Source organism: Toxorhynchites rutilus, chromosome 1 (assembly GCF_029784135.1).
Source record: "Toxorhynchites rutilus septentrionalis strain SRP chromosome 1, ASM2978413v1, whole genome shotgun sequence".
NCBI classification, from domain to species: Eukaryota; Metazoa; Arthropoda; class Insecta; order Diptera; family Culicidae; genus Toxorhynchites; species Toxorhynchites rutilus.
Genome location: NC_073744.1, coordinates 163,538,268 through 163,561,428, shown reverse-complemented (window position 1 = coordinate 163,561,428; position 23,161 = coordinate 163,538,268). Strand labels below are relative to the sequence as shown.

The window sequence follows — 23,161 nt, the reverse complement described above, 5'->3', positions numbered from 1 at the left end:
TGTGCGGTCGCTATCCCCCGCACAAAAAAAAAAGTTTGCCTGTATATTCAATATATCATAGTGTACTACCCCCTTAAGCAAATATTTTCTTTCTCCTATGTGTCTTTAACGTCACTGCACAGGATGAATTCAGCTTCATTTGGTAACAATCATTTTATTGTTTTCCATGACTGCAAGTCATTATTTTGCACCGAAGAAAATCTTGTTTGACACCCTGATATTGATATGAGCGACAGTTGCTATGAACCGACTTGTTAATCATTATAGACTACCTAAGTGCTATGAACGATGCAAAGATTTTTGGGAAAATCTCAAGTAGATCTGCCAGTGGGGAACTCAATGCAGAGGAACACAAGCGGAAAATGTCGGTTGGTTCCGTTCAGGTCAATAGGGGTTCAATTTGGACATCACCCACGTGTTATAGACTGAAAGTTGTAGCTTCAGTTCGCCAATAGGGAAGTGTAGGAGTAGGAGTTCCGTAGATTTTGAGTTATCACCGGTAGGACTGCTCTCCATCAATTTTATCCAACGGTAGAAGCGCGCACCTTATTGATATTCCGAACACGACGAGTCATCCCCGGGGAACGGTACGAAGGATTCCAAATTGTACCGTCACCTCTCCCGAAGAAGTAAACCAAGTCGAACCACCAAGAGACTCAGCAACATCTGTGTTGGGCTTGCTTGTTACTTCCACGGGGACGCCGCTGACCCCCCTCAATTTTGCTCCATCACAAGGGGGAAGAGCATAAGTCAAGCAGCAGCGCAACCCCAAGCGAACGAACCTTTTTCCCTTTGGCGATGGCAGCGACGGCGCGCACCGAAGTTTATACTCTTCTCTATTGTATTGTGTATTGCTGGATTATCTGGTTGCTTTCATCTTGCTCGATCGCTCGCGGTGTATGTGTGTGTGCGCGCGTCTCGGTTAAATGTGTCGGCGGGACAACATACAGGGGGTCGGACGAGCGGACGATTTCTTCTCGTTTTTTTTTCTTCTGATTTTTCGCAGCAGCAGCATGAGCGGAATGACGGGGCAGGTAAAATGTCGATAATAGTTTCGTGGAGTCCGGATAAGTTCGAATTGTGAGGAAGACCGGCGGACGAGGGCGGGGGGCACTGAAGAAACGACGAATGAAAAATGGTACTACACACCGAGAAGTGATTGTACACAGCATCCCAGCCTCTCTCGCTGTTGGATGGGAAACCGGAATCCCGGAGACAGACCAGAGCGATACAACCAACAGGAAAGGGTTGGTGGGGGTATTTGGTTTTAAATCGTTTATTTGATCGTCATAATAACAGAGGAAAAAATTATAACCCGCTATAAAAACTGCATCGATGGGAACTTGAGGCGAGCACCGAGAGAAGAACAGCAGCAGCATGAAAAAGAACGCGCGAAACTCAAGATGATAAAAATGAAAACCAAAGCAGCGAAAAGATGGGCGCACAAATGTTGGGCCGATGCAATGTGCCTGCGATGTCGGTGAGTACACGTAAACCGTTTTTTTTTGCGTTTCTGGTTTCCCGTGTCTTTTTTTTCGGGGAGTGGGACAAGTCACTCCAGGAGAGATATTCTTGGGATCCACTCGTAGGCGTACATTCGAAAAGTTTCCCTTCGGCTGAGGCATGCTGTGTGCAGTGCGTTGAGATTCGAAATTCCACCACCGACTCGTTTTCAGGTTATGGATGAAATTTTGCATCCAATCGCTCCCCCACCTCCACTTTGGCCCTGCTCCAATCGGTGCATGCCTACACAAATACCCACACACACACGCGCGCTCGTATGCGACTAATTATATCAATTTTCGGACCGATCAAATTAGCAAACATCGGGACTGTGCCGAGCTGCTGGGCTGCTCTAAATAGACGATAGGAGGATGGCAGAGAGGACCATCATTCATTTCAATCCACTCTATGACACATATATTAGCCACGGCACGGTGAGGCTGCTGCCGCTCAATGGATTCACTCAACACGCGCGCTCTAATTGTGACACTGACATGAAAGGACGATATTGAACCCTATTATTTATTGTGATGCCGCGCGCGTCGTTTGTTGATGTTGTTCGATGCTTCTGTGCTCAGCTGCCCCAACTGTAATCAATCTGTCAATACAGAGAGAGAGCGAGAGGATGGAGGAGGCTAATTGGAAGCAATATTTCCGATCGGTAGCTAATAACTGGTTCAAGGAACCAGGCGCGCACGACATCAATCCGGAGGGTGGCGACACTACCTACTACTACTACCTACTATGTGCATGGATAATGAAATAGAATGATATTATGAATATTTAATTGCATCATCACTCGCGGCCGGTTTGTTGTTGACACTTGTGTGTTCGGAAGAGATATGCGATTCCCCCGGCTTTTTTAGACACGCTGTGTGAACTCCAGTTCCGATTGTTTCATTCCGGATGTTCGGCAGACATTCAGGATAAATCATTCCCAGACGAGTTTTAGGATTAATTGTGCCCACGATAAAGTTGCATCACATAAAATTATTCGCCAAAAATCAGTCTTCCGGCCGATTCTCATGAACCTTCAGGGTACTGAATGGAAAGGGCAAACTAGGTGTAACTTGATGATAATCAATTTCGCCTTCGAATCCGTATGCCAGTACTTTAGACCTAACACTTTTTTTCGTGTATTCAATCACGTTTTCTACAATTTCTTCAACTGATTTGATTATGTTGGGGTGTTCACGAAGATCCTGCCGAAGATTTATTCTCGGCCGCAGCTCCGATGTATTTTGGAGAATGAGATTTTTCGGCACGAAATTTATCTTATACCTAGACTGACTAGCTCCTGGAATAAAAACGGACACGTAAACCTAAAAAATGAAACAAAAAAATTTGAAGAATTTTAATTTTTTATATATATAAAAATGGATTTCTGTCTGTCTGTCTGATCAACCGATCAACATGAAAATTGGTAAGTAGGGGTTTATGGGGCCGGGGAAGGTTTCCGTGATAGTTTGAGACCCCTCCCCCCTCTCTAAGGGGGGGCTGCCATACAAATGAAACACAAATTTCTGCATTACTCGAGAATTAATCAGGCAAATGACACGAAATTTGGCATGTGGAGGTTTTGGGGTGCAATCAATGTTTCTATGGTGGTTAGACTCTTCCCCCCCCCCTCTCTAAGGGGGGGCTGCCATACAAATGAACCATAAATTTCTGCATTACTCGAGAATTAATCAAGCAAATGAAACCAAATTAGGCGTACGGAAGTTTTATGATGCAATAAATGTTTCTATGGTGGTTAGACTCTCCACCCCCTCTGTAAGGGGGTGCTACCATACAAATGAAACTCATTACTCGAGAATTAATCAGTCAATCAGTCAAGCAAATGAAACTTAATTTGGCATGTGGATGTTTTTGGGTGCAATAAATGTTTTTATGGTGGTTAGACACTCCACCCCCCACTCTAAGGGGGAGCTGCCATACAAACGAAAGACAAATTTCTGCATAATTCAAAAACTAATCAAGCAAATGGAGCCAAATTTGTGATGCAAATGTTTTAGGGGACACGAAACGTTTCCACGGCGAATAAACACTCCTCCCCTCTCTCTTGGGAGGAGGGGGCTGTCATACAAATGAAGCATACATTTCTGCATAATTCAAGAACTAATCAAACAAATTCAAACAGGGGGGGGGGGAGGCTGTTAGTCGCAGACCTCGAGGAAGGGATTGTCCGATTTAGGGCTGTCTTTATTCTATCATATTTTCTGTATAAAACATTTATTCCATCTAACGGGGAAACATGTTATTTGCAAGTGGTTGAAAAATCTTGAACGAGAATTGTGTCTGAAAATAATTTAATATTATAATGATGAGTTTTGTTAGAAATACTAAGAGTTTTATAGTTAAAGGTAAATTCAATAGGGTCGATTAGAAGTTCAATCAATTAACAGTTCTGCGATTGGACCCATGAAATTGCTCATAGTAAGAAGACGTAACAAAAAACAAATTTTGGGCGGTACGAAGTTTGCCGGGTCAGCTAGTAAAACATATATACGTATATCTAACCCGGTGGGTTTATTAATTCAGCCGTCATTATGCCGGCTAAGAGCAGTGGTGGTACTGTACCACCTGATATAAACAAGAAACGCAACTTTAATTATACTTTGCCAAGATGGATGGATCCAGACGGCGAATTTGGGCAAGCACACTACCTCTTGCTCCAAGCAGAGGAAAGTTGCAACCTCCCTAATAACCCATTCATTATTGGTAAAACAATAGAAGAGGCGGTTAAATCTGAAATTGACTATGTTTTCACTGAAAATAACCGTTCACGTTACGTGTTGAAGGTGAGAAAGCCTGAGCATGTTGAAATTCTTCTAACTTTGAATGAATTGATCGATGGGACAAAAATAAATATAAACTATCATCCAACACAAAACTTTTCAAAATGGTTCATGCTGGGAAGCCATCGAGTTATCGATAGACGAACTTATGGTTTGCCTTAGCGAACAGAATGTGACAAAAATCCATAGAATGTCAAAGAAAGATAAAGATGGTATTGTAACACCCTTTCCTACTTTGATTCTGACAGTTTTGGGCACTGTTCCCCCTCGATTTATCAATTTCGGTCCCTTAAAAGTTGCAACCAGACCTTACATACCAGAGCCTATGCTTTGCTACAAGTGCTGGAATATCGCACGATGCCCAAGAAAAGAACCACTTTGCGGTACATGTGGCCAAGAACATGCAAACAATACTGAAATTAAATGCAATAAACCACTATTTTGCTTGCGATGCAAAACAACCGATCATGGTTCATACAACAGAAAGTGGGTTGTTTTTTTTTCCAAAATATATATTTTTATCAAGGCTCATATGGCGTCAGCCTAACGGGGCCGGGAGTTCAATACTTTGACAATTTTTCTTATTATCCATGCTAGTAATATGTAACCGATTACTCGCGGTTGGCTCGAGGTTAGTATTACAAGTGTTTTCGTAATTCGTATGTTGCTGTCTCCAATGCTCTGTACGTGTGCCCGCCACGGGATACTTCCTATTGGGATGCAGCTGACCCTTAATCAGCAACGCCCCCCTAGTCTGTACCTCATATCTAGCGTGGTGCGTCTTTCTCGACTCGAGGAATCCAGGATAGAATGGTCACTAACCGGCGCAATCATCAGTTCATGTAGAGTTGTCATGAGCGGTACAACCTTTGGCTCTTGTTGAATCATCAGTGGACTGCACAACCCTTGGCCCGTGTATCTGTAAAGAGTGTGTGTATGTATTGCCGCGACTAAGTAAAAGTTTATCGATCGGATAGGAGGGATATAAAACGGGGACACAACGAAGGAAACATCATTAAACGTTGACATCGGCGTTCCTGAGGAACAGGTATAGATGAAGCAGAAGATCAGGATCACGGCTACCTAAGATATCCCGGACGGGGATCTCCGATTGTCTGCCTTGTGCTTTCAGTGCTCTAGAGAGCTGAGAGCGAGCAACATGGAACCGGATACACGACCAGACAACATGCTCGATGTCGTGGTAGCCATCGCCACAATCACAAAGATTGTTTGCTGCGAGCCCAATGCGATAGAGATGCACGTTTAGGTTGTAGTGATTGGACATAAGCCGAGATATCACGCGAATGAAATCACGACCTACATTCAATCCCTTGAACCATGCACTCGTCGAGACCTTAGGGATAATCGTGTGTAACCAACGACCGAACTCATCACCACTCCACATGCGCTGCCAACTTACGAGCGTGTACTGACGAGGAATGTGGAAAAATTCATTATAAGCAATTTGCCTTTCAAAAAGTGTGCCTTCTGAAGCGCCCACCTTAGCTAGCGAGTCCGCTTTCTCATTCCCCGGAATCGAAAAATGAGAGGGAACCCATGCTAAGGTAATCTTGAATAATTTTTCGACCAAAACACTCAATAGTTGTCTTATTCTAGTTAGGAAATAAGATGAGCGTTTATCAACCTTCATTGAGCGGATTGCCTCTATTGAGCTGAGACTGTCTGAAAAAATAAAATAGTGGTCGATGGGCAATGTTTCAATGATCCCCAGTGCGTAGTATATCGCACCCAGTTCAGCGACATACACGGAACAAAGATCTTTGAGTTTGAAAGAGGCACTGGAATTTTCATTGAAGATGCCGAAGCCAGTGGACCCGTTTATGTATGAACCGTCAGTAAAGAACATTTTATCAGATCTTACTTTCCCATATTCTGCCGAAAATATCGGCGGATGTGGTTGTTGTGGGTTGTTGATATACAGCAATTCTATGTCAAACCGATAAAGTGGTTCTCAGATTTTCGTAAAAAGTGGTAATTTCGTTCCTTACCGCAAAGTACTAGACCAGTATTTTGTATTTATTTATTTTTTTCAATGGTGTGCTTTTTTTTCCTCTTTTTTCAAAAAATATCTTTTTTCAAAAATCCATAAGGACTACGTCATTTATCTCTATACTGAGGTGTAAGTTCAAAGTTTCGAAAACGAGAGTGTTAAGGCGGAGCAACAAAATTTTGAGCGTTAATACCCCTTAAACAACTGGTCGAATTAGTATGATAAACACTTTATTTGAAAGATAAAATGTCTACGCGTTATATGCCTGTTACTTGTTGATCCAAAAACTTGTTTCAATAGTTTTAAAATTGCAGACTATCACAAAACACAAAACTGTATATAAGCGAGTGCCCACTCGGAAATCCACACAGTTATAATTGTACAGCGATTGGAGCATGTTATCGCTGTTGTGGCGAAGCCAACCTAATATGGAAATCTCCGACACTAAAACCAATTACTCCCTCTTGTGTTAATTCCATTTATTTCGTCAATTTATAAATCAGGTCACTCAAATTTGCAAGGTTAGACCACAAACTGCGAGTTTTCGTGGCTGGCCGGAAGCACACAAACGCATTTGTGGACGACCAGCATTTTATGCTGGAGTATCGTGTTTATATTAATGGTAATGAACTAGAAATTGAAAACATGATAACCCAGCCCCTAAATGTGACAACTCCCAAAACATTGTGTAAAAATAACAAAAACTTAAAGCTTAAATTTCTATCAATCAAATTAAAGTTCTCTAACCGCTCTGAAATTCGTTCTTAGATCCCATAACGATATCTCATTATTTTTGACGTGGGACTACGTCTAACCGGAATATATGGAGGGTAAAATGAAAACCTAAACACAGAACATGCAGGAAAAAATGAAAGATTTCGAATGCTTATAGCTCGAACATTTCGTACTGGATAGGAGAGATGTTTGCATCACTTGATAGGGAATATTTCTACGCATCTATCGCAACTAACAAAATGTTGTTTTTCATTAGATAAACAATTGAATAACTGTAAAATATTAGGCGTTATCTAAACGCCCTAACTGCATCGTTTTGATTGGCCCGATTTACGGTTTCCCTAACACAGCCATCAAAGCCAAGCAGCCTTGGGGAAATCGGCATTGCAAATACATGAAAGTAGGGGGACTTTTGTTCTCATCGAAAAATGTTCCCTAACACAGACTTTAAAACCAAGCAGCGAAATCGGCATTGCAAACACACGAAAGAGCCTAGAGGCGAGTGAACTGAAAAGTTTAAACCCTCTTAAAGCCAAAAAGAAGAAGAAGAACACACGAAAGTAGGGGGAGCTTTTGTTCCCACCGAAATGTGTTCCCTAATAGAGATTTCTAAACCAAGGTGCCTGGAGAAATCGGTATTTCAAATTCATGCAAGTCGGGGGTATTTTTGTTCCGACTGGAATGTGTTTCCCTAACACAGACTTCAAATCCATGGAGCGTGGGGAAATCGGCATTGCGAATTCATACAAATCGGGAGTATTTTTGTTCCGATTGAAATGTGTTTTCCTAACACAGACTTCAAAACCGAGGTTTCTGGGGAAATCGACTCTGCAAATAAATGCAAACTGTGAGTACTTTTGTCCTCGCTTGCCTTTGTGCAGAGTGGAATATGTCTGTCCTAACATGATCTTCTAAACTTAGGAACCTGGGAAAATCGTGCAGACACTAGAAGCGAATGAACTTCCCAGTTTCAAGCAAATTCGTGATTCGAGAAGTATGTACACTTTTGGGATGTAAACTTCAGAGGGAAATGTAAAATAAAATAATCGTTTGATAATTTTTTTTTGTCTTTATTGGAAAGATTTTCAGCCTTAGGCTGATTCATCAAACGTTTGATAATTCTTCCGTACATATATTTTGTTCTAGTCATCATACCAAACGTAAATGGTCCGTCATTAAATTTACTTGCAACGAAGAACAATCAATCACAATAAATGAATTGACTTTACACGGCATTTGTTCATTTTTTTCACTCACAGAGCAAATATATTGAACTCAATTGAATTTGGAAACTGTTTCATTCAATCAAGAATTTAATCAATACAAACGAATGATTGCTAAACTAAGGTAGTTCCACGTCAACCTTGCGGTTATATCATAGATATAACCCACTCATTTTTTTTTATCTTGGATCATTTTATCTCTTTCCCCACCGGTACGGGCGATTTCCCGCGAATAAAAAAAATGCGAGAATAAAAAACGCTCTTTGCGAACCGCCGTTTTGACGAAGGATGGCGAAAACATAATGAGGGTGAAGATTGAAAAAAAACCTGAAAATCGGTTCGTGACGAAAATTTAACTAATTTGCTTGTTAATCCATCATGTCTTGATGAAAGTATGAGAATTTGGCACCAACAAATTTCACGTTGAAATGAGAGCTTCAAACTTCACATACATTTGTGCAATAATTTTGTGGATAATATGAAAACGTTAAACACTAAATGAATTTGAGTAAATTTAGTACAAAAATTCTGGCATTCTGTATTCGATTCCCGTTCTGGTCGGGGGATTTCTCGTCAAAGAAAATTCTTTCGGCTTGCACTGTGGTCACGCGTATTCTAGAGCTTGCCACTCCAGGGTAAATTCAAGGCGTGTTATTCGACATAGGAATCTCAACCAAGTACTATTAAAAAAACGACGCAAGTAATGCTAAGTTGAGATGGCAAACGTTCCACTGGAACGTTAGTGCCATCCAAGAAGAAGACTCCTTTGGAATAGTTCTGAAAAGAACTGATGGCTCAACTCTTTTTCTGCTTGGATGAAAGTTAGCGATAAAAAATATTTTACAGACACTTCTGTATGGAAAAAGTTTCTCCATTACTTTAAATTCAAAATTGTACTAAAATTGCTTAGCTAAAAACAACAAGGACAACAAGGAAGAATTTGGTCAGGGTAAATTAGTACAAAAAAACACAATTCTGGAAAATCTCAGCAAAGTTGGATATAATCCTACTTTCTACATTATCATGTTGAACGGAGTCGAGTCGGTTCTGTGAAACATTACGAAATATTTTTTTTTATTTTAAAAATAACACATTATGAACAAATATTTATATCATTTTTTTACTGAATTGTATTGAAGATAATTTGCAAATGAAACAAAGATTGAGATTGAGCGAAATTAGTGCAAAAATAATAAATTCTCGACACTATTGATGTTTAACGGTGCCGTGTTAGTTTTATGAAAAATGGGATTTTTAACTGCCATACAACATTTATTCCATGTAACGGAGAAACATGTTATTTGCAATTGGATGAAAAATCTTACACGAGAATTGTGTCTGAAAATAAGCTGATATTATAAGGTCGAGTTTTGGTAGAAGTATTGAAATTTTATAGTAACAAATTATTTTAAAGGGTAGTTCAGAAGATCAATCACTGAACAGTTCTGCGATTGGACCCATGGATGTGATAACGAAACATAAATTTTGGGCGAGACGAAGTTTGCCTTGTCAGCTAGTTCTGTATAAAAAAAACAAAGGATTCCATACACAGTTCCGTAAAATCTAACTAAGAGGATCATGGCAGTATTTCCTTATTTATAACACTCAACGGTATCGTGTTTGTTACACGAAAATTGAGATTTCCACCAGATTTTGAAACTTTCCGAAATTGTAGTTTCTGTATAAAATCAATTTTCGTTAAACGGAAACGAAAACCCATTCATGCAAAATATGTATATTGTTTTAGTACTAAATTTCAAAAATAAATAAGTGTATTAAATTTAGTACAAAGAAAAGAAACTATCCACACGATTTTAGAGAATGCAAATGATGGCCTTATTGTCAAGAATAGATACTTATTTTATAAAAACAAAGATATCGATTTACAAATTCTGATATGTTTTGGAGGCTCCAAGAAACTCTTGTTATTTTTTACACTAGATATATTTTGAAAAACATATTATATTATTTTTGTGCTAAATTTTGCTGGAATTCAGAATGGAGAAATCTAACCATAACTTAATTTCTGAAATTATGATGCTTTATAATGTTTTGTCGGTTTTATTAGAATTAAAATTTAAAACTTTTTCGTTTTTGACGTAGGAATATGTCTTTCGGAAACGCATTAAGAGTTCAAATAAAAAAAAACACAAATCATTCGCGACACGAAGAATGTTCAATTATGTATGAATGTTCATTGTTAAGTTATCCCTTGATAGAATTCCGAGAATTTAGATTAGATTAGGACACTCTCTAACAGTCAATCGCAAGTTAGATTTTTTTTTCAATTTATATTCATTTAGAAAACAGTCAACTTGTCTAAATAGAGTTTAAATAACAGCTCTACATTTTCCATGCATCTGTGCATAACTATAGGTTAGAGTAAGTAGCAGCAAAATATCTGTTAGTAGTGGTCTATGCGATTGAGGCATATTTGTTTCGAAAATATTCAAAACTAGCTGACCCGACGAACTTCGTCCCGCCCAAAATAGATTTTTTTATTTGAATACTTTCAAACGTCCACGTTTTCTTACTAAGTGGACATTAGTGAGTCCAATCACTGAACCCCCTTTGACCCTTTACAATTTCCTTTTACTATAAATTGTCTAGTACTTCTACAAAAATTCATCCTTATAATATAAAATTATTTTCAGACACAATTCTCGTTCAAGATTCTTCAACCATTTGGAAATAACATTCCTCCGTTGCATGGAATACATGTTTGTAGAGAGAATATTACAAAATAAAGACAGCTCAAATCGGACCATTCCTTCCTCGGGTTTAGGGCACACCAACACATTTGGCCTTCCATTTTTGTCTATATAGATAGAAAATATAGGAATGCGTTATCCCGTCTGAAAATCCTTTTCCACTTTCGAACAAAAATCAATTTCGTTCGACTAACAACGCTTAGCTAATTGTAGAACATATAGGAATTCAATTTTCCGAATTTTCCGATTTTTCTCTCCACTATATTGATCTACGGGAAGAGACGAATACAACGAAATATAGATGACTCAAATTCAACCATTCCGTCCTCGGGTTTTGCGCTTACCAACACACTTGGCCTTCCATTTTTATGTATATAGATATAAGATATGGAAATTTGTTATTTTCGTTTCATTTCCAATTACGAACAAAGATCAATTTCGGTAGCGCAAACATCGAATGGACTAACAACGCTTATTATGATGTAATTTTCGAACATGTGGGAAATCAATTTTCCGAGTTTTCCGACCTTCCTTCAGAGTTTTCCGAAAATTTTCCGGTTTTTCTCTCCACAATATTGATCTACGGGAAAAGACGAATACAACAAAATACAGGAGACTAAAATCGGACCATCCCTTCTTCGGGTTTTCCGCTTACCAACAGATTTTGCCTTACATTTTATTTATATACATGAACATGCAACAATATCTCAATGTCATCCCACGTGAACTATGCGGCCATCATAGAAGAAATTCCATTGTAGTGTTCTCTCACTATTTTAAATATAACTATATTTGAACCACAAATCAAAGGAGAGTTATGCAATACGACTTGTTCATGTTTCACACTGTGTCCGAAATTGTAGCCGAATGGATTTCCGCTAATCAAGTATCGGGGACTAACAACATTCCCCCTCTGGCAAATTAGATTTTTGCTTCGAATCGATCGCGAAACATTTTTGTGCACGAGAATCACAAAACCGATTCAGACGAATAATTTACAGTCAATGTCGATTTTAATGAGCTCTGCGCGCACTAAACCGATGAACAACAACAGCACAACCAAGTCGTGCCTCGAGTTCGAGCTCGATATACACTCTGGAACAGGACAAATAAAGAAAATACAAAAAAAAACAAGAACCAAATCCCGCGCGAAAAAATACGAAAAAATACGGCGAAATTAATGACAATAAAATCTGAGAAAATATCAAATCGATAAAATAACCATGTTTAATATATTCATTTCACCCGGCGGCGGCTGCGGCCATCGAGAACCCGGGGAAACCGGAGTGTGGATGTGTCGTAATTGTGTATTCCTTCTCTCTCCGAGTGCGGGTCATCCCAAAAATGGCGTTCCAACGACGTTGGTAACGACGCGGTGGAGTAAATCCGTCACGTTTTATGGGGCCCGCCTCTGTCATGTCGAAGTGGGGTTTTTAGGATCGCGCGAAATAAAATCAATAAATTGAGGATGCAAAAAAAAAACATAAAAAAAAGAGTTTTGGTTATGGACGACACATTTATTCACTGACTCGTTTCCGCGACATGGGCTGAAGAATAAGGTTGGATGAAAGAAGTCATGCCTTATGTCACCTCCAGAGCTGGCTGACAGGACTTGGAACGTCAGATTATTATGTCTGGCTTTTGGCTGCCCCCGGAGGTGCAACAGGAAAGGACAGCGACATACACTTTGAATGATGGAAACAAAGTCAGCCAAGAATTTTCGCTGAAACGATTATTGCACTCCACAAGTGTGTTTTAAGCCGAACACCCTCTTCGTGGTGCTAATTAACATAAAGCGGATCCGGTGGCTAATATTCGTCAACGGTTTGACACTCCGCGAAGTACTTTCATGTTTCTTGCTTCCTTCATGTAACCTTCCAAGCACCTCTATGGGAGCGAAATTTGAATGTTTCCAGTGAATACCACCCCCTCCTGTGTGCGATCGAAAGATTCGAATCGATTGATTCGGCTGATGCTTTCGATGGCCATTCCGATTGACCATCACGAGAGATGATGGAATGTAACCTCTGTGTCGAACCGCATCCAAGTTCCAAAATTAATTCCCCCCTTTAATTCTAAACGAGCCCATTAAAATTCATTATAGCTTCGAGAGGTTGGTGGTCGCCTCTCTGTTTCGGTCATTACTGTTGTTGCTGCTGCTGTTGCTCCTGCTGCTTTTAGTTTGATGGTTATATTCAAATTTGACACACACAGTATCGTATCGGCGGCGCGTTCCGGAACGCGGTGAATGTTTATACGGTCCATCAATCAGTCCAGGAAATGGTTTGCCTTTCCTTGGGTGGTTAGTCGAGTGCGGGGGAAGAATGTGTCCGGAATTGGGAAGGCTTCGGCTTCGGATCGGTGCGAGCCGATTTATGAAATCGTGTCTTCGAAGGTGTTGAATTCTCCTCCGTTGTCTCTAAAAGTCTTTAAAAGTCTTTTTCATATACCATCATATGAACACACACCATCGTATACCGCAAAAGTTTAGAAAAATAATTATTCACCATTGCAAGTGCTTCTTCGAATATTTTGGCTGTGAAAAGTGCTCCACCGATAAAAAGATCTGAAAACTCCTGGATCTCAACATTGTTCTCCGCAGGTTCAAGAAAATTTGTTCACAGAGAATCCATCTGCACAGTGCAGTACCCCCATAAACAAAAATAAAAATTTGATAACCACCTTAATATATCCTTGACAATGCATAAAATTATAGGTGGTCTCAAAAACGACCGCATAGTTGACGTAGAACTGCGAAACTATTTAATTCATGTCTATTGCAAACTTCGTCCCGCCCAAAATTTGTTTTTCGTTATCAATACCTTCAAACATTCACGTTTTCTTACTAAGCGCAAGTTCATGGGTCCAATCGCAGAACTGTTCATTGATTGATCTTCTAATCGACCCTGTTGAATTTACCTTTTACTAAAAAGTTCCTAGTACTTCTATCAAAACTCATCATTATAATATCATATTATTTTCAGACACAATTCTCGTTCAATATTTTTCAACCACTTGCATAAAACATGTTTCTCCCTTACATGGAATAAATGTTTGATACAGAAAATATGACAGCCCTAAATCGGACAATTCCTTTCTCGAGTTTCGCTCTTATCAACACATTCGATTATCCATTTTCATTTATAAAGACAGAAGACGATATACGAGTGCGTTTTATCACATTAAAAAAAAAATTTTTTGTTGTTGAAATATATGTTTTATTTTTACGGGTCCCCCTCTCCATTTCCGAGAAGGGAGGAGTGTCATACCATCACTCTGTATTTGCATTGCTTCGACAACTCGCAAGCAGATCGGTCGAACCTATATTTGATCCGATACAGGTGTTTTTTTTACATCCGTTTCTAGTGTGTATTTTTTCATCTGGTGCGCTGCGAGCGAGTAAAGCTCATAAAAAGTGGTGCGCTATCGAGACAATCCGGCAGCAAGTCACATCATCACACACGCTACACAACAGCGGGGCAAGTAGAAGTTTATTTTCCTCTTACCTCTTCCATCATTCTGTATAGCTTCTGTGCTCGATTTATACCATTGTTTATCATTGTGTTTATCATATCGGCAAGCGTTGGCATTAGGGGTGTTCATTTCTTACATCACCGTTGAACTTTTATTGGAACTTTTTTCATTTTCAAATTACACAAAAACAAAAATTTAAATAAATAAAATTTTCAACAATAACTAATATAGAAATATAATTTCTTTTACTAATTTATATTTTCCAAATTATTATATTCTGTTCATATCGAACAGTTGTCTACTTCTTCGTTTTTATTAATATGGCAGAGGGCGGGGAGGATCCCCCACCCACGCCAAAGAATATATCAGATAATGAACCTCCTACTGAAGAGCAGGAGGATGAAACAGAAGATGAGGAGGAAAATTCTGTATACGAAATAGAAAGCTCTGAAGATGAGGAAAAAGACGAGAAGCAGGATTTTCGTCTAAAAGAATACCCTGATGGCGCCAAAGGCCCATTTATCGTATACTTTAGACGAAAATCCAAACCTCTTAACGTCATTCGCATCTCAAAAGAGTTGACACAGAAATTTTCCGAAGTTACCGAGATTACTCGGATGGGGCCAGACAAATTACGAGTTGTCGTCTCCAGCAGAACCCAAGCGAATGAAATAACGCGCTGTGATCTCTTTGCGATCGAGTATCGCGTATACGTACCCTGTTGCAACGTTGAAATAGACGGTGTAATAAACGAAAAGGATTTGACTCGAAAAGAGATACTCGATGGTGTCGGTCGCTTCAAGAACCCTTCACTTAAAAGTGTGAAGATTCTTGCATGCGATCGACTGAAATCTGTGTCACTTAAAAATGACAAAAGAGTTCTCAATCGGATAAACTCTTTTCGTGTGACATTTGAGGGTTCCGCCCTTCCAAACTACGTTGCAATAGGTGCACTTCGTTTACCTGTTCGGTTGTTTGTACCCCGGGTAATGAAATGCAACAAATGTATGCAACTCGGTCACACGGCCGCCTATTGTTGCAACAAAAAACGTTGCGCAGATTGTGGAGAGAGCCATAATGAGAATCCCTGCCCGAAAGAGCGCAAGTGTCTTCATTGCGGCGGGACTCCATGAGATCTTACTCAATGTCCGGTGTACATACCACGAGGGGAAAAAATCAAGCGTTCCTTAAAAGAACGTTCCAAGCGGACTTACGCAGAAATGCTTAAGAGTCCCGTTCCAACGACTCAGGACAATCCCTACTCCATTCTGCAGAACGACGAGCCTGTTGCTGACGCTCCCAATGCAGGAAGTTCCGGTACATCGCAGGGTGCCGTCAGGAAAAGAAAAATTACTTCTTTTCCATCACTCCCCAGAAAGAAAACCGAAACTTCCCAAGTTGGAATGAAAACTCGAATCGAACGTGCTGAGAATAGACCGAAGCAAGTACCTCCTGGTTTAAGCGGTTCTTCGACGCACCAGGGGTCCTCAGCACTTCCCGGAGCAGCACCCAACACGTCTGCTCCTTTTTCGCGGTCGAGGCAACAGCCACAATCTGGCTTGCTTGCGCTTTCTGACCTGATGGACAACATTTTAAATGCTTTAAATATAAATGACCCTCTTAAAAGCATAGTACAGGTAAACTTCGATATAACGTACATTCACTTTCAAAATTGTACGTTGTATCGATTTTTTCGAATCGAAATTTTTCTTTACACTTTGGAAATGTGTACGTTATATCGAGTGACGTTATATCGAGGGTACGTTATATCGAGGGTACGTTATATCGAAGTTTCCCTGTATTATGTTTGTTTCCGATTGTGAAAACATTTTTGAAAGAAAAATGTGGTTTTTTGGCAGCGTTCATTTCCCTCGATGCCTGATTCAGGGCAAGAGGTCAAGGATTTGACCACTGTAATACAGTGGAATTGCAGAAGCATCATTCCTAAACTAGATCAGTTTAAATTTTTAGTTCACAGCTCTAACTGTGATGTATTTTCTCTCTGTGAAACATGGCTTTCTTCAGCCGATGAGCTGAATTTCCACGATTTCAACATTATTCGCCTCGATAGAAATGACTCGTTTGGTGGCGTACTATTGGGGATTCAAAAATGTCACTCCTTCTATAGAGTCACTCTCCCATCGATGACAGGCATTGAAGTTGTTGCTTGCCAGACACAAATCAATGGCAAAGACCTCTGTATTGCTTCGATATATATCCCTCCCAGAACTACGGTAGGCCGCCATCAGTTCTTTGATACTATCGAGGCAATGCCGGAGCCGCGGTTAATCTTAGGTGATTTCAACTCCCATGGAACAGCATGGGGATCACTCTACGATGACAACCGTGCCACTTTGATTTATGATCTGTGCGACAACTTCAAATTGACAGTTTTGAATACTGGGGAAGCAACCAGAATAGCCAACCCTCCTGCACGGGCAAGCATGCTAGACATATCTCTATGCTCTTCTTCGTTATCCCTGGATTGCATGTGGAAGGTAATCCAAGATCCCCACGGTAGTGATCATCTACCAATAATTTTATCGATCGCTAATGAATCAAGCTCTCGTGAGTCAGTCAATATTTCGTATGACCTCACGAAGAATATCGACTGGAGAACATTTGCGGAAATAATATCTGAAGCAATTGTTTCAATGCATGAACTTCCTCCACTCGAAGAGTATAACTTTATATCGAGTTTGATTTACGAAAGCGCACTTCAAGCTCAAAAGAAACGTGTACCGGCTACCACTTTCCGACGTCGTCCTCCATCACTTTGGTGGGACAAGGAATGTTCAAAGGTCTACCTTGAAAAATCATCCGCTTTCAAAAAATTCAGGAAAACTGGATTAGTGGAATAGTTTCTAAAGTACCAAGCTCTAGAAGCCAAACTAAAAGGTTTGATTAAAGCAAAAAAGCGTGGATATTGGCGGAAGTTCGTCAATGGTTTGTCAAGGGAGACCGTTATGAGCACTCTTTGGAATACGGCTAGGAAAATGCGTGGCTGGAACCATACAAACGAAAGTGAGGAATACTCTGACCGTTGGATTTTTAACTTTGCAAGGAAGGTTTGCCCCGACACCGCTCCTGCACAAAACGTCGTACGCGACATTCCACTTCAAAGCGATTATGAGAATTTTTCGATGGTGGAATTCTCAATTGCCCTTCTCTCATGTAACAATTCAGCTCCGGGGTCGGACAAGATTAAATTCAACTTGTTGAAGAATCTTCCCGACTTGGCAAAACAGCGTTTGCTGAACTTGTTCAACAAGTTTCTGGAGCTGAATATTGTCCCGCATGACTGGAGACAAGTGAGAGTGATAGCCATACGGAAACCCAACAAGCCGGCTTGCGATCACAACTCGTATAGGCCGATTGCAATGTTATCCTGTATTCGTAAATTGTTAGAGAAAATGATTCTACTTCGTTTGGACAAGTGGGTCGAAACGAACAATTTGCTGTCAAATACGCAGTTTGGCTTCCGCCGAGGTAAAGGGACAAATGATTGTCTCGCGCTGCTATCTTCTGAAATCCAAATCGCATTTGCTCGCAAAGAACAAATGGCTTCCGTTTTTCTCGATATCAAAGGGGCATTTGAATCAGTTTCCATGGAAATTCTCTCAGAGAAGCTTCATAATCAGGAGACCTCATTCAGTTGTACAAAACAACGATATTATCAGTGTTAGAATATGGCAGTTTTTGCTTCCGATCAGCTGCCAGGATTCATATTCTCAAGCTGGAGAGAATACAATATCGTTGCTTGCGTATAGCCATGGGGTGTTTGCATTCGACACATACGATGAGTCTCGAAGTTTTGGCAGGAGTACCCCCGCTTACTCTTCGATTCACAGAATTATCCTACAGATTTCTCATCCGTTGCAAGATCATGAATCCATTGGTGATTGATAACTTCGAAAATCTACTCCAACTGACTCCTCAGTCAAGTTTTATGTCTTTGTACCATGATTTCCTTACCCATGAAGTGCACCCTTCACCGGGCATCTCCAACCAAGTTTGCTCCCCATACTTTTGCAATTCCTCTGTCAATTTTGATCTGTCCATGCGACAAAAAATCCATGGAATCCCAGATCATCTACGCTCCGATTCTATTCCGCCGATATTTTCGGCAGAATATGGGAAAGTTAGATCTGATAAAATGTTCTTTACTGACGGTTCATTCATAAACGGGTCCACTGGCTTCGGCATCTTCAATGAAAATTCCAGTGCCTCTTTCAAACTCAAAGATCCTTGTTCCGTGTATGTCGCTGAACTTGGTGCGATATACTACGCACTGGGGATCATTGAAACATTGCCCATCGACCACTATTTTATTTTTTCAGACAGTCTCAGCTCAATAGAGGCAATCCGCTCAATGAAAGTTGATAAATGCTCATCTTATTTCCTAACAAGAATAAGACAACTATTGAGTGTTTTGGTCGAAAAATTATTCAAGATTACCTTAGCATGGGTTCCCTCTCATTGCTCGATTCCGGGGAATGAGAAAGCGGACTCGCTAGCTAAGGTGAGCGTTTCAGAAGGCACACTTTTTGAAAGGCAAATTGCTTATAATGATTTTTTCCACATTCCTCGTCAGTATACGCTCGTAATTTGGCAGCGCATGTGGAGTGGTGATGAGTTCGGTCGTTGGTTACACACGATTATCCCTAAGGTCTCGACGAGTGCATGGTTCAAGGGATTGAATGTAGGTCGTGATTTCATTCGCGTGATATCTCGGCTTATGTCCAATCACTACAACCTAAACGCGCATCTCTATCGCATTGGGCTCGCAGCAAACAATCTTTGTGATTGTGGCGATGGCTACCACGACATCGAGCATGTTGTCTGGTCGTGTATCCGGTTCCATGTTGCTCGCTCTCAGCTCTCTAGAGCACTGAGAGCACAAGGCAGACAATCGGATATCCCGTCCGGGATATCTTAGGTAGCCGTGATCCTGATCTTCTGCTTCATCTATACCTGTTCCTCAGAAACGCCGATGTCAACGTTTAATGATGTTTCCTTCGTTGTGTCCCCGTTTCATATCCCTCCTATCCAAACGATAAACTTTTACTTAGTCGCGGCAATACATACACACACTCTTTACAGATACACGGGCCAAAGGTTGTACAGTCCACTGATCATTCAACAAGAGCCAAAGGTTGTACCGCTCATGACAACTCTACACGAGCTGATGATTGCACCGGCTAGTGACCATTCTATCCTGGATTCCTCGAGGCGAGAAAGACGCACCACGCTAGATATCGGGTACAGACTAGGGAGCGTTGCTGATTAATGGTCAGCTGCATCCCAATAGGAGGTATCCCGTGTCGGGCACACGTACAGAGCCTTGGAGACAGCAACATCCCAATTACGAGAACACTTGTAATACTAACCTCGAGCCAACCGCGAGTAATCGGTTACATATTACTAACATAGTTGTAAGCAAACATTGTCGAAATATTGAACTCCCGGCCCCGTTAGGCTGACGCCATATGAGCCTTAATAAAAATATATATTTTGGATTAAAAAAAATACCATCATAGAAACATTTCTCATATTCAAAAACCTTCACATGCCAAATTTGGCTCCATTTGATTGATTAGTTTTCGAGTTATGCAGAAATTTGTGTTTCATTTGTATGACTAACCACCATAGAATCATTTATTGCACTCTAAAACCTCCACATGCCAAATTTGGTTTCATTTGTTTGATTAATTCTCGAGTAATGCAGAAATTTGTGCCCCAGAGAGGGGGGAATGAAACAGTTTTCGAATTCAGTTGAATTCAACATATTTGTTGTGTAAGTAAAAAAATTTAACAAACACCATGTAATGTAAGGCACCTTGACTTTGATGGGTGTGTTGGGGAACACATTTCGATGAGAACAAAAATTCCCTCAACTTGCATTTATCTGCAAAGAAAATTCCCCCAGGTGGATTGATATTGATGGCGGTATTGGGGAAACTGTAGCTCGGACCAATCAAAACGTGGTAGGTAAGACGTTTAGATAACGCATAACATTCTACAGCTGTTCAATTGTTTATCTCATAAAAAATAACACTTTATTCATTGTGGTAAATGTGTAGAACTATTTTTCTATCAATTGATGCAAACATCTTTCCGATCTATTGAGAAATGTTCGAATTATATGTACTCGATATCTTAAAATTTTTCCTGCATACTCTGTGTTTAGGTTTTCATTTACACCGCCATAAACTCACCATACCATAAACTTCCACCAAAATGTGATGACTTTTCGCAGCCTTTTTCTTCATATTGAAGTAATGAAGTAACACGCCCCGCAAAAACACACTCGTTGGTACGAAATTCGACATATTCGAAGTGGCAAAAAACTATGTTGCTTACGCTTCAACTTTTTGACATACACTGAAAAAGACGCGCAATGACAGTAGCTTTCCAACAAATGTCTGGAAATTTGATTCGCTGGAATAATAAATCAAGTTACGCCATCTGTTGTAAAACCGAAGAAACTTACCGGCACACCCAATAGGAAGGCTCGTTAGAATGAGGTGACTCATCTCCAAAAGAAATATTTTCCGATTCGTTTGAAGTATTTGTTTTAACTAATAAAAGGAGTCAGAGTCAATTTTGTTTTCTTTTCTCAATTTTTTGTAATTTTTTGTAATATTTCAATATTTTCAACCCTCCTGTACGTGATCCCAAATCATAACACGCTTACTCGCGCACGGCGTCACAGACCGTGTATGTCTCTGTAATATTGCTATTGTATATTTTAGGCGTTATTGATATTTTTTTGAAGAAAAAATATAATTGCGTGGAAAAACTCCAGAAAATATTTTTCCTAACTGCGTGCTTCCAACTGTTCGCAGACCGATTCTGTCGCATTCAATGAAGTTTCGTCATGAAGAAAAATGGTATCGTGTTGCATTTTTGACGTAGGCCTTTGTCAAACTCATTACTCATCAAATTAGAAAATATGTTACGTTTTTAAGAAATAAGGTTAATGTTTAAGACGATTTCAGCCGCGAACGCATTTGTTTGTTTGATACGCAATACGTCATGATAAACTCATTTATAATTTGAAATTGTAACTATTGTATTATACAGTCACGATCCAGCTAGCGAGCAGTCAACAGTTTTTCTTGAGGTTAAGGGTGGGTTTCTGTAGCCAAAAAAGCGCATCCGCTTACTAAGCGAGCGATTGTGGATTCAATCTCGAGACCTTCTACTGACAATGATCTTTTCAAGTGATTGGTGATTGAACTTGATAGTCTAAACCCGGTATAATCGAAAAAATAATCATTGGTTTTTTTAAAGTGAAAAACAAGCAAACTGGAGCAAATTGGCAAACAAGCAAGTCGTTTCGAAAAACAGTAAATAGATTAGTTGCTGATAGTATTTGGGCTGGCTTCTACAGCTGGCGATCCATTTCTGTAATTATGAACCTCGAAACAGAACGCTGGCACGGAATCTTCCAATCGATATACAACGTAAAAAACGTAACATTTCACCTAATTTGGACAATTTACCCAATCAATGACATCATGAATGAATAAACACTCTCCCAGCCATCCATTCCGGTTGGACGGTTTGATTTCCCTAAATGATCCCCAAAGATCACTCGGATCAACCCTCGAAATATAGTATGCCACACTGATTTGAATATTCTAATGCATCTTTTTTGAGACTACTTACACCGGGCGTTTGGGCCTGCGGTCCGTACGGGTATCGGGTCCACTCAAGCGTCGCTTCCTTGGTGGTATCGAGCAGAACAACTGAAAAAAAAAGTTGGAAAAAGAAAAGAAATATATCATTAGTGCGGGCGCTCGACTGATTATATTTAACTGATTATAAACTTTTGCATGTTGAACAACCAACGGTCGGTCGGGGTGGTAACCAGATACAATCGAGAGGCGAGAATAAGGTCGTCGTGTCATTACATTAACCAGTTTCTTTCCACGAAGCAGCAATCTTTCAAAGTTTGATAATGGATTAAAAAGATGCACTGACAAAGTCAAACGGAATCAAAGTTTTTCGTCAATCCTACCGCCGCGCCATCGCCTATTGGATCTGAGCAAACTTGCGCGCTTGGCAAATTAAAAAATCGAAAGTCGGTCATCGGATGGGTTCCCCCTTCGATTTTGACAGACACACAAGAAATGGTACTAATGCCGCCATTCCATCGTGGAACCATTAACTTTGCACCCCTGTTTTCGCTCGCCCCGACTGCCATCGGAAGAAGTCATGTAATCGATATGATGTCGACATGAAGCCGACGCCGTCTCCTCTTCCTCCGACTGCCTCCTCCAATAGGGGGGCCAACATAAGGGTAATTAATAATTTTATGACGCAAGACTTCCTGCGAGGCGAACGTGAAGTGAAGTGCAGCTTCCATATAGGGATTTTTGAAACACACCCACTCCCTTGGTCCCAAGAAGGCAGTCGAGGAGACCGGGAACCGGGCGAGAGCACCAGAGCATGATGGTGGTGATTGGCACCGATATGGGAATGAAAATTGGGCGCATCGTAAAGCAGCAGCAGCGCACTTGAATGGGTTTTCTCAAACAGCTTTTTCTACACATTTTGATTGCCTATTCTTCCCGCCGACTCCGTGGTGGGGGAGGGTGGAAGCAATCCTTATTTGACTTTCGGCATGGTTCGAGAAATTGTCGTTCGTGTGTGTATTTATGCGGTGGGGACGGGCGGCGATGACGACGATAATATAGA

The 23,161-nt window shown here is 40.4% G+C and overlaps 1 protein-coding gene across 10 annotated transcripts in view; it reads right to left on the bottom strand.

Annotated features, from left to right (window-relative positions):
* LOC129763258 (ephrin type-B receptor 1) overlaps positions 1–23,161 on the bottom strand; it is a 209,124-nt gene that overhangs the window by 45,142 nt on the left and 140,821 nt on the right. For all 10 annotated transcript variants that reach the window (XM_055762146.1, XM_055762147.1, XM_055762151.1 and 7 more), the window contains exon 3: positions 22,130–22,209. In XM_055762146.1, the coding sequence (XP_055618121.1) occupies positions 22,130–22,209 (80 nt within the window). The remainder of the gene's footprint in view (positions 1–22,129; positions 22,210–23,161) is intronic.